We start from the raw sequence: 17,289 nt of genomic DNA on the forward strand, positions 1-17,289 counted from the left end.
GAGTGGTGCATGCACTAGTTATCTCTCACTTGGACTACTGCAATGCACTCTATGTGGGGCTACCTTTAAAGGTGACCCCAAAACTACAATTAATCCAGAATGTGGCAGCTAGACTGGTGACTGGGAGCGGCCGCCGAGACCACATAACACCAGTCCTGAAAGACCTATATTGGCTCCCAGTATGTTTCCGAGCACAATTCAAAGTGTTGGTGCTGACCTTTAAAGCCCTAAATGGCCTTGGTCCAGTATACTTGAAGGAGCGTCTCCACCCCCATTGTTCTACCTGGACACTGAGGTCCAGCGCCGAGGGCCTTCTGGCGGTTCCCTCGCTATGAGAAGCCAAGTTACAGGAAACCAGAAAGACTTTAGAAGGCATCGTAAGGCAGCCCTGTTTAGGGAAGCTTTTAATGTTTGATGGATTTCTGTATTTTAATGTTTTGTTGGAAGCCGCCCAGAGCGGCTGGGGGAACCCAGCCAGATGGGTGGGGTATAAATAATAAATTATTATTATTATTATTATTATTATTATTATTATTATTATTACACCACTTCAAACCACTTCAAAGCCTGAGGCCATCACAGTGGTATGCAGCAAGAATCTTAAAATGATATCTATCCCTATATACAGACACAAACAAATTCTAGAAACAATACCGTTTCTACAAACTCTAAAAACAATTAAAACCATATTGAACTAATTTGGGGTGGGGCTATATGTAGGATGGGAGCTGAGAGCTGCTCCATTAACCACTGCACTTTTTCTTAAACAAGGTACAAAGAATCAATTGGTTCCTTTAATTGAAGAAAGTTTCAGTTCTAGATAAACTTAAAGGAACTTTTGGCGCACACAGATGAGATTTCACATAAAGCAGATATGTGGTTGCGGTTTGTGGCTTGGTGGTTTGTGGCTTCTGCTACAATATAGCAACGTGTTTTTCCCCCTATTAGCTACCAGTGTTGGTTGGTATTTAGAGTCCAAGCAGCAAATTCCAACCCTTTTCAGCTCCGGAGACCCATTTGGAAGTCTTACAAAACTATTGGTGGTAGAATGGAGATCGTTCAGGGCCAGAGTAAAAGAAAGCAAAGGATGGAAGAAATAGATTGGGGTGGGATTCGACAAGAAATGGTGGCCTCTTTAAAAGAGTGCCACCTTTTAACGCTCAAGTTTTCATTGAAAATTTAAATAAAAGCAAAGGCTAAACTGAGAAATCTCATAGAATCGTAGAGTTGGAAGGGACTGTGAGGATCATCTAGTCCAACCTCCTGCAATGCAGGAATATGCAGCTGTCCCTTGTGGGGATTGAACCTGCAACCTTGGCATTGTCAGCCCCCTGAATTATGGCTTTAAAAAAATGCATCTTTCCAGGTGAGTAAGGGGGAAAGCAATCAACCTATCTCTTGAACTCTTCTGATGGGAGCCTCAGGCCCACTGGAACTGCTTGCTTAGTAATTAAGAGGAGGAGAAAAAGTAAAAAGTGCTATTTAGGGTTCTCATACCATGCCTTAACACCTCTAGAAGAAGTCCAGTGTTCTTTTGTTTACTTCAAATTTACACATACAGGGGCGTACCCAGGATCAAAACTGGGGGGGGGGGCAAGAGAGGGGAAGAGAGAGGGAAGGAGGGAGGGAAGGAAGGAAGGAAGGAAAGAAAGAAGGAAAGAAGGGGTGAGAGAGAGAGGAGGGAGGAGGGGGGAGAGAGAGAGAGAAAGGAAGGAAGGAAGAAAGAGGGGGGAAGGAAGGATGGAGCTCCCGTCCGCCATCTGCCCCCAGCTCAGGCTGCTTCTCGCCCTCCCCACATTCCTGTCGTTGGCTGCAGCTGCAGAGGGTGCGGAAACAGCCCGATTTCCATAACCCGTAGCGACTTTCCCCCTTCAGTTTTCGGAGGGAAAAAGTGCAGGTTATGGTCTTTAAAATACGGTTATTTTTTTTGCTTCTGGGGGGGCAGCTGCCCCCCTGCCCCTCGCTGGGTACGCCCATGTACACATAAGGGAGGATGATCAGAGATTTCCACTGGAAGGAGACAATCTGCCTGGGCCTACCAGGTGTTACAAATCAGCTGGCTAGGAATGTGATGGAGTCTCTTCTCTTCTCTTCTCCAGGCCAAAACAGAGGTATCTTCTCAGGGGTGCTTTGTAGCATGGGAGCACCCCCTTCCCCTCTTTTCTTGCTACCTATTTCCCTGGTCCTGCCCCCCCCCCAACCTCCCATCCACTTGAATTTAGCAGCAGGGATGGTTCGGGTTGGGTTGCTTTCCAAGCTTCCCTGTGGTGCATGTTGCTGCCAGTTACCGAAAAGGGGAGGGGAAATGGAGCTTGAGATGCTGTGGATGTAGCATCCGGAGGATTGGATTGGCTCAGGCTCTGCACCTGCACTGCACCAAGTTCCCCATTGGCTTGCCCCTCTCTGCCTTGCCCCTCTCCTTCTCAGTAAATGGCAGTGACACTGGGTGTTAGGAAGCCAGGTCTGGAACACAGCCAGTCACAGTTGCTGCTGGAAATTAGGGTGGGACCTGATATAAGCAAAAATCTGCCCTTATTCCCTTTATGGGGTACACAAGAGCCCTTATTGGGTTCTCCATCAGTCGGAGAATATAACAGAGGCCAACCAGAGAATTTTGAGAAGCAAAGCCTTTATTTTTGCTGTTGCAACAGGGTCCTTCCCCTCACACAGGAGAACAAGGAAGGAACCCCGAACAAAAGAGAACCTCCACTTTTATCAGTTTTCCCATCACCAAGAAACACCCCAATACATCATTCCTACATCACAGCTATGTAATCAATACCGGTACCTCACAAAAAAGGAGGGTTCAAGGTAGAAATCTGAGCACTTTTGACACCTCTCCTAGTCCTCCTCTCACCCCTCCCAGGTGTGAATTCCTAAACACAAAGAGAAATTAACATTTTCGTAATAAGAGATGATCACTGTCTTTTTGTTCGGAGGAGTCTTCCATTGTGAACGAGATGGCTAGCAGTGTGGCACCATTGATGGGGAAATGTCCAGTTGGCAGAGCCTCCGGCTTACAGGATTATGGCTCCCAAGTTGCTAGTCATGTGAAAATGTGTGTGTGTGTGTGATTCAGTGGGGTGGGGAAAATTCCTACAAGAAGATGGATATCACTTTAATTCTGGTCAGTTTGGGAGAGTCAGAATGGTTTTCAGGCCTGTCTTCCTGTACTGTTTGCTTGGTACATTTATGAACATTTATTTATATGTGTGACCTCAAAATTCTTATAACAGACCCATATAATGTTGCCCAAACCTGCATGGAAAAATTCTGTACTTGTGTGGCCATTTCCCCCAAGTCGAATTCCTTTAAAGCGCTATATGACTTTAGACACTAAAATAATTAGAACTGTGTTTACTTGTTCAATAATTGTTTTTTATTATGGCTTTCTCCAAAGAATCCTGGAAGCTAAAACAATATGGCAAGAGGGCTGAGTATTATCGCTTAGGGATCACTAGCACCCCCTCACAGTTGCAACTCGTAGGGTTCCCCCCGGACAGGGAATGACTATCCAAGCAGCTTGTCGATGATGTAAATATGCTTCAAATGTGTTTGGAATATTTGAGCATCCTGGCTAGACTGCTAAACAGCTGCAAGTGTTTTGTAAAGTTTCAGACTGTCCTGTTGGAAAATGTGTTTGAAAACAGGAATGTCGGATTGAGTTTGATTTTTATTTCAGATTTCAGAGCATGGATTTCAACTGTTGTTCCATTAATGTTCAATAACCTATAGGGGAAAATAATAATTTTACTGTTCAGTAACATTCATGTTCAACCTCATTTGTGTTGTAATTCCAGATCCGTCACACACGCCTCAGAATTTGACATGTATAACACACGACTTTGAAACGGTTATCTGCACGTGGACAACTGCCTCCACAGCTAGTCTTGGAGTGGAATATTCTTTCTGTCACAGTGGCAGGTAACACTGATTTTCTTTCTTTCTTTCTTTCTTTCTTTCTTTCTTTCTTTCTTTCTTTCTTTCTTTCTTTCTTTCTTTCTTTCTTTCTTGGGCATGATGCCTTATAAGCTATGTTACTGGGTGAAATTTGTAGCCATTGTTTAGTAAGCTGGAGGGTGAAAGAGCCATAGCTCAGTGGAGGAACACCTGCCTTGTGAGCAGAAGGTCTCCGGTTCAATCCCCGGAATCTTCAGGTAGGCCTGGAACAGACTCTTCCCTGATATTTTGGAGAGCTGCTGCCAGTCAGTGTAGACAGTCCTGCGCTAGATGGACCCAATGGTCTGACTCAATATAAGGCAGCTTCCAGTGTTCCTAAGCTGGAGTAGAGAAGAGCCGAACTATAGATCCACAACTTGATTCTAACAATGTTAGTTGTGGAACAGCTGAGCATGGCTTGTGAGGAATAGACTGCCGGGTCAAGTTTGACCTATGGGGTAGGGTTTCCCCATACCTGTTTTAACCATTCATTTTCTTGGGAAACGTACTCAAAACCGGCCAAGCGCCAACCAAGATGAACAGACATCCAGGGCTCCCCCCCCCTCAGTTCTGGCATCTCTCAGGTGAGCACCATTGCCATTCTGAGAACGAGGGAGGTGTTCATGGTGAGTTCTGGCACCTCTTTTTCTAGAAAAACAACCCTGCAAACTTCCAAAGATAAAGATCATTGGAACAGATCCATTTGCCCTTTCCCAGAACTTTCATCCCCATCCACTGGCTAAACTCACCCAAGCGACAGCAATCAAGCAATCTGAGGATACCTCTGCCTTATCAACAAACTGGCCAAGTCGAGACAAGTCAAGTGTGAGGTCAAGTGTGTTTAGCAAACAAGCCATAGCACGGTTGCCGAGCAGCCCGACTTTGTCAGATAAGGGTTTAGTTTTAATTAAATCTCATGCCACGGAGCAATGGATTCAAGCTACAAGAAAGAAGATTCCACCTAAACAATAGGAAGAACTTCCTGACAGTAAGAGCTGTTCGGCAGTGGAATTTGCTGCCAAAGAGTGTGGTGGAGTCTCCTCCTTTGGAGGTCTTTAAGCAGAGGCTTGACAGGCATATGTCAAGAATGCCTTGATGGTGTTTCCTGCTTGGCAGGGGGTTGGACTGGATGGCCCTTGTGGTCTCTTCCAACTCTATGATTCTATGACACTGAGCAGGTGGGAATGGCGGTGAAGAGCAATCACAGCAGCTGTAGAGAAACCTTAGTGTGAAGTGTAGGGAATACTGTCTAAGTACTCCTGGCATCATATGGACACCAAGTTATTTCCATTCCTATGTTTTAATAGGTCTTATTGTCAGCATCTTTTGTAAGCTGTTCTCAGAACCTTTTGGGACTACAGCAGGCATCCCCAAACTTCGGCCCTCCAGATGTTTTGGACTACAATTCCCATCTTCCCCAACAACTGGCCCTGTTAGCTAGGGATCATGGGAGTTGTAGGCCAAAACATCTGGAGGGCCGCAGTTTGGGGATGCCTGGACTACAGCCATAAATAACTAAAAGAGAGCTGAATGGCTATATGCAGCCCATGTGAGGGGTGAATCAGGGACTTTTTTACATTCACGTGTATAGGCTCTTATCTAGATATGGCAAGAAAAGATTAATCTAGGCCAGAGTCTGCTGCAAACCCCATCTCATTTGTCCTATGAAACGGTGGATTTGATTTAAATCAAATTGATTTAAATATCTAGTCAGTAAGACTTGATTTAAATCACTAGTCAGTAAGACTTGATTTAAATCATTTTTTCACAGAAAGACTCATTCTTGCTGGTATAATCTTAATATTTACAACCAGATGAAGGTTTCATTTTAGGAATAATAAATTTTCAGAGTAGCTTTTACAGTCATATCAAAAATTTCTGATTTGGTTATACTATTAGAAATATATAGACAGATAATTATGAAATTATTGTGAGTTTTAATAAGTTAACTGTTTATATTTGGACAACTTTTCTGCTGTACTTTATTGGAAGGAGAAAAACAATCATTTCCTTAATAACAATTTAAACAATGTATCTAACTAAAACAATAACATTATAGCATATGTATCCATGTGATTTCACGTTTTCACTGATGTGGTTAAAGAGTTAAAAAAAACTTAGACTGAGTTTTAGCACACACGAAAAACTTAAAACAAATAATTATTTCCTGATGAATAGCCTTTGGACTATAATGTAACTTAAATAGAAAAGTATCTTTAGAAATATTTTTCCTCCAAAAGCATTTTATTTTTAAAATCTGATTTAAACAAAAAAATAACAATTTAAATAATTTTTTATTTTTAAAATTTTAAGTTTTTTAAATCATTGATTTTTATCCACGCGATCAAACCAGTCCATGGGAAGGGTGTGCAATTCAGTCCAAAGGATCCATAAACCCTTTCTGAGGACTTTTTGAGTGCAATATTTACTAGCTGAACAAGGTGAAATATTTACTGAGGGATTGCTCGCTCACTCTTTCTTCCTGGGACACTGTAAAACTGCTTGAAGAGCAGCTCGAAAGTACAGCACCTGCAGTGTTTTTCAAAAAATTCTTTTAAAATTTTTGTAGGGAAAGAAAAAAATGCACAGGAAGCGTTTTCACGTAGTTTCCTGTGTAATTGTACATATATGAAGGGCAATTGTATGTTTTTTTTTTTAAAAAAGGCCCACCGGTACAAAAAAATATATGTCTCTGTGTGGGAGTATAAAACTCAAGAGACAAGAGGAGTTAGGAGTCCATTGTTGTTTATTGCAAAGCAGTAGGTTACAGTTGAATCTTTTTGCAAAACTTCAACCCCCCCCCCCAAAAGGTCCAGGCAGGGGTATTTATAACATTTCAAACAAAGGATTTCAATTTTAACCAATCATGTACATCATTTTATGTTGAATACGCATGCACAATAAGCATTGCTAACTAAACTTTGATTCTCACTGCGATCTGTTACATTGTGTTAGTATGCATGTTGGGAACCTGTGTTACATGTAGCCATTTGTACCACGTATCAACTTATGTTCTAGCTCAGGCATCCCCAAACTTCGGCCCTCCAGCAGATGTTTTGGACTACAATCCCCATCTTCCCCGACCACTGGTCCTGTTAGCTATGGATCATGGGAGTTGTAGGCCAAAACACCCAGAGGGCTGCAGTTTGGGGATGCCTGTTCTAGCTTATGAGCTGTATCTTTGTGATTGACGTATTGGCTGTCCTTCTGTCCCAGTGGAGGGTGGCATCTTGCCAAATCCTCAGTTTCATAAAGCAACAGGTTACCATAACTTTAGAAGCATATTCTAGGATTTATAGGGGTTCACATTATCACATTCATTATGGCCCTTTGGGCCACTACCACATCAGCAGCACAACATTTTATACCTACAATAGACTCCTTTGTATGTACAATTACATAAGAAACCGTGAAATGGCTTTCTGCGCTTTTTTCCAAAGTATTTTTTAAAATGTTTTTTTTTTTTACATTGTGTGTCAGGGCTGCAGTGTTCAAGCACGTAAAAGAGAACAAGTTGCTGTACATATACCTCAATTTGTTTTTTTTAGTGTCCCCCCCCCTGCAGATTTCTTAAGGATGTCTCTGGAGTTATCCTTAAAAAATCTGCACAAGAAGGCCTGCTTCGAGACATCCACAAGTGGAAGCAAGGCAGTACAGACTGGGCTAGATTTGGCCATCCCTTGCTGTGCGCCCTGAACAATGGCTTCCGTCCCCAGATGTTAGTATGGGGATATCAATGACAGGAAAAAGAATAACTTTGGATCAGTGGGTCCTAATACTCACACGTGCACACACCCAGCATTTTGCACGAGTTTTCCCTGGATCTCTCTTGGGATTCGGTTAATCCCCGTGATGAAATAAACATAGATTTTATTCCTGTGGCAAAATTTTCTGGCTTCTTCCCTCGTTAGTTGCTCTGATTTAAAAACAAAACCAACGAAGGAGACAGCTGGAACATTTTGCCACGTAAATACAATTTCATGCATTTTGAACAACACACATATACATTTTAAACTTTCACTTTAACACTGCTAACTGCATAATTTGGGTGGTGAAGGTGTTTGCTCATACACAGTAAGTTTCAATTTTGAGTTATAAATCGTTGCAACATGTTTGATGTTTTATTCTGGTCAAGATTCTTGTTGGGAGCCACCCAGAGTGGCTGGGGAAACCCAACCAGATGGGTGGGGTATAAATAATAAATAAATAATTTTTATTTTATTTTATCATTTTGGCAGGCCTTGATAGGAAATACCAAGACAGGCAAGATGGTGCCCTGCATACTATTATTTGTTGTTGTTGATTTTGCTGTTCTTCCATGAACTGTTTTTAAAATGCTTGATTGCTGCCCTTCCCTACCTAAGTTGTGACATGACTAATTTAATCTTCATTTCCCCCACCCCTCCAGGACTTCCTGCTTAACAACAAAGGAGAAAACAGCGCAGATTGATAAACTGATCTCATTTGCCTCTAATCAAATAAAGATATCCACCGTGAGTCAGTCTGGAAAAGTGATAGCCGAAAACACATTTGAGCTGACTGATAAAGATATTGGTAAGCTTATGCTGTCTTTATACAAAGTCTGGCCTTTCTTCTACCCTGTTAACAAGCTGGCTCAGCTGATGACATCTCAGTTCATCATTAAGCCAATATACATACAAGCCTTTCATTCCTCCTCTTTACTCTGAGCTCCTATAAGAAGTTAGAACACAGAACTTTCCTTTAAACCATGTTTGCGTGTCGAGGTCACCGGATCCTCCCCCAATAAATTCACACACACACATTAATTAAGTTTAAGGTTTTGGCATTATTGTGGCCACAACTTTATTTAATTACAATCAAATGTGAGTGGTTGCTTAGGCATTGGTTAACCCAGGCATCCCCAAACTGCAGCCCTCCAAATGTTTTGGCCTACAACTCCCATGATCCCTAGCTAACAGGACCAGTGGTCGGGGAAGATGGGAATTGTAGTCTAAAACATCTGGAGGGCCGAAGTTTGGGGATGCCTAGGTTAACCCATCTGTCCCCTGCCCTGGGACAGATTCTGCATTGACTTCCTCTAGGCATTTTGTGGAAGTCAGTAGGTAAACCTTCCCTGAGGGAGGACGGAGCCGGATACCTCAGGCCCTTCTTTTGTCCTCCCTCGAATGTTCCCCGAGGCTCAATTTGCTCTGTGTTAGGCCCAATCCCCTAATGGGGGTACTGACGAGAGCCCTTCGAGCCCCAGGATTCCTTTAACGGAATACCTCTATAAGCAGCAGCAATTTAGCGTAACTTTCCAGCCTTTCCATACTCCTCTTACCAGCCAATTTTAACCAATGCCTAACCGCCAACCTTACAAGTTGTGACGATTTGCTATGCAGTAGGCAAAAGCCAAATGGCAACAGCCAATCAGCCAGATGGCAAAAATCCTACTGGGCCCCTGTCCCAAGACAGGCGATCCCATGACAGGCACAGCAATGTCAATTCGCAAAACACCCTTAAAAAAGGAGGTGGGCGGGCGGGAGATCCGAAGCACTTGGCAAAAGTGAAAGCAATATAGAAGAAGAAGAAGAGTTTGGATTTGATATCCCGCTTTATCACTACCCGAAGGAGCTTCAAAGCAGCTAACAATCTCCTTTCCCCTCCTCCCCCACAACAGACACCCTGTGAGGTGGGTGGAACTGGGAGACTTCAGAGAAGTGTGACTAGCCCAAGGTCACCCAGCAGCTGCATGTGGAGGAGCGGAGACACGAACCTGGTTCCCCAGATTACAAGTCTACCGCTCTTAACCACTACACCACACTGGCACACAGTGGGTTTTTATAGGCTAGGGGCCGACCCTTACACCAACCTGCAACAATCTTTTCTACCCAGCAACAGCACCAAAATGCCCAGTCATCCCGTGGCCATCTTGCCTAATCTGCCTAGCAACCCAGGGTCATCCTGATTCCCCTCCCGCAACGTGTGCTCTCCATGATTGGAGAACCTGTTTTCCTTTAAACAGAAAATCTACAATACACCCTGTGGGTCAAACAACCAGGGGAACATAAATGCCGTCAAGGCTATATTTCTCCTAAAGGCCTAGTATTTGGATAGGGGACCTATGGCCATTCATAGGTTGCTTGAGTCCCCATTTTCTATCATGCCTAGTTAACATGATGAATAATGTTATGGCTGTGAGAGCCATATTTCGGCTCACTGTGACGTGTGAACCAGGCATGAGCCTATATAAAAATGTAGCAACCACATTTAAGATAGTTGCATGGGTTAGGGTCCCATGAACTGTAGACGTTATACAGAGTTCCCTACACAATTCCCTCCCTGTGGGCCTTTTCATGTGGGTACAGAACTCTAAGCCAGGCCAGTTTGGACCTCTCTATCCATTTGGAAGGTGACTGTTCCTGGTCTTCTAGCTCATACACATGTGAACTGAAGCAGGGTGGCTAACAAGCAGAGAGGGCCTCATTGGTGGTGGCGCCTCGGCTTTGGAACAGCCTCCCCAGATAGGCTCTCCTGTGTGTCTTCTCTGTGATATTTTTGGCACCAGTTGACAACCTTTTTATTCATCCAGTCTCTACAATTATTTTATGCTGTGTCTGACGCAGATGGCAGAAAACCTTCTTCTGATTGGTTTTTAATGATGTGGATGTAATATTTTGTTTGTAAGCTACAAAGCTTGTTATGTTACAACCCGGGGAATGTTTATTGATGGGCAGGTACACACATCTGATGAATAAATAAAAAATTAATGTGCAGCCATGCCTTTTCTCAATCTCTCACTGTCACTCAGGATCCAGGGTGTTGCATAAAAAGTTATTTGTTGGGGTTTTAAAATTTGATGGTCTCGGATTTCAGTGTGTAGCACAAAGTGTGTGAGTGTGTTTGTACATGTAATCACCATATCCTCAGAAGTATAGTCTACTTTGGGGCTTTGCTGTGCATAAAACCATATTGCAATTTCTGTTTAAGAATGGAAAGGGAGAGCTCTCCATGTTGAGAATGCAGAGGTTGTGGGATTAACTAGAAGTGATTTTCTGTCTTGGAATTCAGCCAGGCAGTAATCTTCCACAAAAGCACCTCATCTTTCATAATAATTTGGCCTCTAATTATATGTTTGGAAGTAGCCCAATATTGTGTGAGCATAAAGCACTCTCTCTCTCTTGAAACAGTAATGTTTGACAATGCCGTAATGTTCAACAGTACAGGTTTTTCAGGGTCTTGCTATATAAGAGCATGGCTTGGACCCTGCTGCCTGCCTTGAGGTACTTATAGCAGATCTAAGTTGAAAGAGGCTATTGTGCTCTTTGGGTCCAATCTGGCCAAAGCTGAGCACTTGCAAATTCCATAGTCGCCAACCATGTGCTTAACTCTCTTCTGTTGGAATCAGTGGAACTTACCTGTGCTTAAACTTCTCCTGGGTTGTGCCCCCTTTTTAATAGGAAACTTACTGTAAGGAAGCTATGGGCCAACTTCAGACTAGTGAGATCTACTTTATTTCTATACCAGAAGATCCACCTGGTGCATGTTTTTTTTAAAAGTTTGTCCTCTGTTGCTCTCATCAGCTGATACATGCCTTTTGGGAGTTGCACCAAGCTGGCTCATGTAAAGGGTCAGGCACACTGTGAAAAAATACATATTGGGGAAACCTTTAAAAAAACAGTTTGGGGGGAATTCATGTTTTTCCGCACTAGACAATAAGTGGAACTTTCCTTGTGGTAGAAAAACAGCTGAGGGCACCCATCCTTATGAATAAGCACAAAGGTTTCATCTAAATATTTTTCTTTTTTAAAAAAATCAGATTGGGGAGGAGAAGCAGGAACGATGTGGTGTTCTTGCAACTGTTATTGACACTGAATTAGTTATGAGTTGGATTCCTGTCCCTTTCTCTTCCCCACACAGCCTTTGTCCCTCCCACCCCACTGATTCACAACCTGACTGCCAACTTCTCAACTGACACATTGACTCTGGAGTGGTACGATGGCGGCTCAGCCTTTCCAATGGAGATGGAAGCTACTTGGCAAATTCAGATCCTGCGTAAAGATCCCATGGAAGAAGTTGCACTAGTATGTGGTCCATCTCTCTCTCTCTCTCTCTCTCTCTCTCTCTCTGTGTGTGTGTGTGTGTGTGTGTGTCTGATGGCCTGTCTCTTTTTCTTCTCTCAACTTTCTATTCCAATGCTTTCTGAAAAATAAAGTGCCAATTGTATTGCTTGAATTCATTCCTTGTATATGTAGAGATTGTGGTTAATGTCAGACTTTGGCTAGGAAGACCTGGATTTAATATCTCTCTCTCTCTCCACACACACACACACACACACGAAACTCACTAGGTGATCTTGGTACAATTGTGGCCTATCAGCCTAACCTACTTTATATGGGTGGAGTAACACACCATACAGCATGTCAGATTCATGCTCAATTCAGCTTCATTGAATTGAGAGCTTTTTTCATACACTGCTTAGAAGTTATTGTAATTAAACTGAGTATACACATTGATTGATTGATTGATTGATTGATGAATGAATGAATGAATGCAGCTTATTAGCCAGAATCTTAAACCTAACCTAAAAATACCAATAGGAAGCAGAAACGCGCAGGTTTTCTATACGCACAGGCACACGGTGACATTTCTTTTACATTTTTAGGAGACCTATCACTCCAACTTAAATCGTGAGGACAGCCTCCTCCGGTGGAGCTGGAAATCAGACCTGGCTTTTCAGTGCACCACACACTATGTCAAGATCCGCTGTTTTTTTCACGAGGACCTATATCCTGGGGACAAGAAGTGGAGTGAATGGAGCCAGCTTGCAAATATTCCCGGTAAGATGCTCAAAATGGGAATGAAAATTGTGAGTCCCCGATCCCAAAGCACGGGATGAACGCTGTGTTGAATGAACGAAGGGCACTGCAAAATAAGTTCATATGTTTCTATGATTCTGTGAAAACCCTCAAGCATCCCCGAGGTGTGGACTGGTGACCCCTTCTTAAAGATTTGAGAATGTATTGCCCTCCTTTTTCACAATGTAAATCAGTAAGCAATATTTCTTTGCCTGCCTGGGTATTTAGGAATGTCTTGCTGGGGGGAGGGTGTCCTCCATATTTTTGCTACTGTATTGATTGACAAAGGACCCATTCCTTTTGCCTGGGATGAAATGATACGACTTCTCAAACACGCAGTCTGGAGAAAAGGAGCACAAAGAATGCAGTTGTTTGAAAACTGCTGATTGGAAACAATTCCTTCCTCTGTCTTCTGGCGCACTTTCTTCTCGTCCCTGCTGCTTACCTCAGAACAATTCCTGAGAGATTGTGGCTGCAAATGTCACTGTTCTGCTGCTCCTGAACGGAACTTAAATTACCTAGAGGATGTGGTGACCCCTGTTCCTTTGTTTTTAGGGAATGATACGGGCTCTTCCAGAGCAGTGTTTCCTGTCGACAGAGTGGTGCCAGTAGGTTCCAATATGACGTTCTGTTGTGTGTGGAAGGAAGGCGAACACCTGAACTACCTGAAGTATGACACTCAGGTCTTGAATTACACTCGACTGTCCAACTGGAGCGTGTCAGGCCACGTCCAAAACGCCATACCTGCGGGTTCTGGCAAAAACGTCTATTGTTTACTGGATGAGAGTGAATATGCAGGGACCGTTCTCTTTGCCGGCTGTAAGTATATAAGCTTTTGGAATGGCCGCTTCTCTAGTGACAGCTGCAAGTAATGTCTGAACCGGGAGAGGCTGTGGAAGCTCTGGATTGGTGGTTGAATTGGAGAAGGGCCAATAAACCGCTTGGATCCTGGAGACTCTTTGGGTGGGTGGTTCCTGTGTCTGGGAGATGGGCAAGCTTAACTGTTCTGGACTGGGTTTCACTCCCTCCGAAGGAGCATGGGGATAACTTGGTGATCCTCCTGTGTGACTAGAGACCCAAGTGTCCCATGTGGCTAGGAGTGCCCTTTTACCAGCATTGTTTGGTTCCCCACCTTAGATGGGGATAGACTAGCTGCTCTAGTCCATGCGCTGGCAACCTTTAGGCTAGATCACTGTAATGTGCTGCCTTTGGCTTGGTTTAGAAGCTCCAGCTGGTGCAGAATGCGGCGGACATATCGCCGGTGTGGGCATCTGGCTGGCAACATTGGACACCATTGCTAAAACATTCTCACTGGCTGCCCATCTGCTACTGAGCCAGGTTCCAAGGGCCTTGTTTTATTTTACAAAGCTCTAAACAACCTTGGTCATAGGTACTTCAGGAACTGCCTGAATCCTGATATTCCAGCTTGATCATTGAGATCATCTGCAGGAGCACTGTGGGCCATTCCCTGAGCTGACAAGGCTCAAATTTAACAAAAACAAGAGACAGGGCCTTTAGAGTCTTTATTTTCTGGAATACTTTGCCAATAGAGATTCAACAAGCACCTTCTGTTTCAACTTTTAAATGCCCAATGAAAATCTTTCTGCTTTATAGAACTACACATCTGAAGGCAGCCCTGTATCAGGACATTTTAATATGTTTTTATATGTGTTGGAAGCTGCCCAGAGTGGCTGGGGCAACCCAGCCAGATGGGTGGGGCATCAATTATTATTATTACTATTACATATTTCCATGATATCTGATTTCTTCATATGTTTTTATTGCATGATTTTATGTGCAGTTGTTGTAAACTGCTCTGATTTCTTTTATGAATAGTCGTATATAAATAAATAAGCAAATTTCAGATTTCTGTGATATCCTAGAAGGGCCCTTCTGACTTAAATATTAACTTCTGAAGATGTATGTTGAAAAGGGTTCAGCAAGTTTGTGCATGTATATTTTAACTACTAACCCCCTCCTCCTCCTCTTCTTCTTTTCTTATAGACCCTCCCGATGTTCCTCAGAATTTTAGCTGTGAAACTTGGGACTTGAAAGAAATAACCTGCGCTTGGAAACGAGGAAGGTCCACTTGGTTATATGGCTCACAAAGAGGAACATATTACAGCTTTTCTGAAAGGTGGGTGTTAATGGTCTCCTTAAACATGGTACAATTTGCAGGCATGTCTTGTGAGGTACCCTTTTATGGGTAAAAAGTGCCATTTGTTTTAAACTGCTTTTTAAGTCTACAGAATGGGGCTTGTCTAAAAACAAGAAATCTAAAATCCCAGCAGTAGTGTTTGCTTGCGCAGTTCATAGTGCTGTATGTTCCACATATCTGAACTACGATGGGTGGAAATTATTGGTGCTGAATTTTTTTTTTGCTAGGCTCAGGATCAGAAACAAATCTAAGGGAGTTAATAATGCTCACCTTAAGAGGAGAGTTGAGCATCAGAGGCCTCTGAATTCTTCTGTAGCTCAGATGAAGTTGTCGTCTTGAAGACCTAAGGAGGGACTCACAGGAGAATTGATTGGTTGGAACCAATGGCCACCCCTAAAGGAGACCCAGTTAGCCCAAGAATTCTCCACAGACAAGAAGATGTTTGCCCTCTGGTCCATGTTTTCCTTGCAGATGGCTATTCAAACAGTCATCCTCACAAACCAACACAGAAGCTCTCTCTCTCTCTCAAAAAAAACACACACACCCTCCCCTCCTTGGAATAAGAATCACCCATGGGGGTTAGATTTTAGCTACCACCATTCCCCATCTCCCACCACAAAGTAGATTTTCAAAGGAATGAATGGAAGTGGCCGCCAAGACCATATAACACCGGTCCTGAAAGACCTACACTGGCTCCCAGTATGTTTCCGAGCACAATTCAAAGTGTTACTGCTGACCTTTAAAGCCCTAAATGGCCTTGGCTCAGTGTACCTAAAGGAGCGTCTCCACCCCCATTGTTCAGCCTGGACACCAAGGTCTAGCGCCAAGGGCCTTCTGGAGGTTCGCTCACTGCAGGAAGTGAGGTGACAGGGAACCAGGCAGAGGGCCTTCTTGGTGGCGGCACCCGCCCTGTGGAACGCCCTCCCATCAGATGTAAAGGAAATAAACAACGACCTGACTTTTAGAAGACATCTGAAGGCAGCCCTGTTTAGCGAAGTGGTTAATGTTTGATGATTTATCGTGTTTTTAATATTCTGTTGGAAGCCACCCAGGGTGGCTGGGGACACCCGGCCAAATGGGCGGGGTATAAGTAATGAATTATTTTATTTTATTTTATTATTTTATTCCGTCTTTTCTGAACTAATGCTATGGGGAATGAAGGACCGTCTTCCCATACCTGAATAAGGCTCATCAGGGGTGCCATCTTGAATAAAATATTGGGGCGGCCAGAGGAACCCTACCCTGCATAATCATTTGAAAGGCAGTTTCCATCAACTTAATTTATTGGAAGGGGGCAAAGTGACCTCAGCCCCTGGGAGTTGGCTCCTACGAGGCACATTAGGTCACCTCTTAGGTGTGCATAAGGCAGCTTCCTATGTTTCCACAGCTGCTGCTTTTCTGGCTGCGTTGACACCTCCACCCCAATCCCAGCTGCTGTTTTTTCCTGGCCTTGTTCACTTGAGTGATCCTACTCCATCGGAGAACAGAAGTATGCCCTGATGACATCTAGTCAGTCAAACTTTGCTGTGCGGTAACAGCACTTAGGACAATATAAACAACAACAAAATTGTTGTGCCAAAAAATGGTTTAAAAGATAAGGCCCTCTTGGCAATGCTGGGAAGAATTCTACAAAACCTTTTGTGCTCAAAATCTAGCCACCGCTAAAAAGGCTCATTGATAGTCCCTGGAGCTCAGCTAAGTTTTTAATTTGGGTTTACTTTGAAGAGGAAGTAAAAATTAAAAATATTTTGTGAGTACATAAGCTGAGCCAAGATAATTACTCTGCATCCTTTAAAATGAAAGTAAAAAATGTGGTAATTTTTTACAATTGGGGGTTTAGTTGAGAGGAGTCCAGGACTTCTAGGTTCTTTCACACTTAAATTCAACATCTTTTCATGAACGTGCCCCAATTTTCTTAAAGTTGATCTGATGCAATCTAACTATATACATCTTCAGCAAATAACAAAAGGCTTTGAATTAACTTTTAATCAAAAATATTGCTTGGATATTGACCTCCCCCCCCCTTAAATTTTAAATTTGCAGTGTATCTGGGATTAATGTTACACTTTTCCATATAAAAACCAGCGATGAATATTACCATAAGTTTCAAGTTCGGAACAACCAGACAGTCTATAATTTCACAGTCCAAGCTTCCAATCCACTTGGTCGGTCAGCAACCTCTCTCATATTTGATATGTATCGTAAAGGTAAGAATCTGTTTCTTTTACAGTAACGAGCAACTAGAAACAATTACAGCAAGACAGCAACTTGCGTACATTTAACTTGCGTGCGTTCAGCTTTGTATGCTTGGCAAAAGGTTTTTAAAAGGGGAATTTAAATTTTAAACGGTGGGCAATCCTACCTGCCATAGAA

At 43.1% G+C, this 17,289-nt stretch overlaps 1 protein-coding gene across 7 annotated transcripts in view; it reads left to right on the plus strand.

The window, feature by feature from the left end:
- Positions 1–17,289, plus strand: part of LIFR (LIF receptor subunit alpha) — a 94,773-nt gene that overhangs the window by 45,386 nt on the left and 32,098 nt on the right. For all 7 annotated transcript variants that reach the window (XM_035100347.3, XM_035100346.3, XM_035100351.3 and 4 more), the window contains exons 3-9: positions 3,801–3,924; positions 8,348–8,493; positions 11,821–11,984; positions 12,566–12,740; positions 13,314–13,577; positions 14,763–14,895; positions 16,960–17,123. In XM_035100347.3, the coding sequence (XP_034956238.1) occupies positions 3,801–3,924; positions 8,348–8,493; positions 11,821–11,984; positions 12,566–12,740; positions 13,314–13,577; positions 14,763–14,895; positions 16,960–17,123 (1,170 nt within the window). The remainder of the gene's footprint in view (positions 1–3,800; positions 3,925–8,347; positions 8,494–11,820; positions 11,985–12,565; positions 12,741–13,313; positions 13,578–14,762; positions 14,896–16,959; positions 17,124–17,289) is intronic.

Source organism: Zootoca vivipara, chromosome 10, assembly GCF_965207765.1.
Source record: "Zootoca vivipara chromosome 10, rZooViv2.hap1.1, whole genome shotgun sequence".
In the NCBI taxonomy this organism is placed as follows: Eukaryota; Metazoa; Chordata; class Lepidosauria; order Squamata; family Lacertidae; genus Zootoca; species Zootoca vivipara.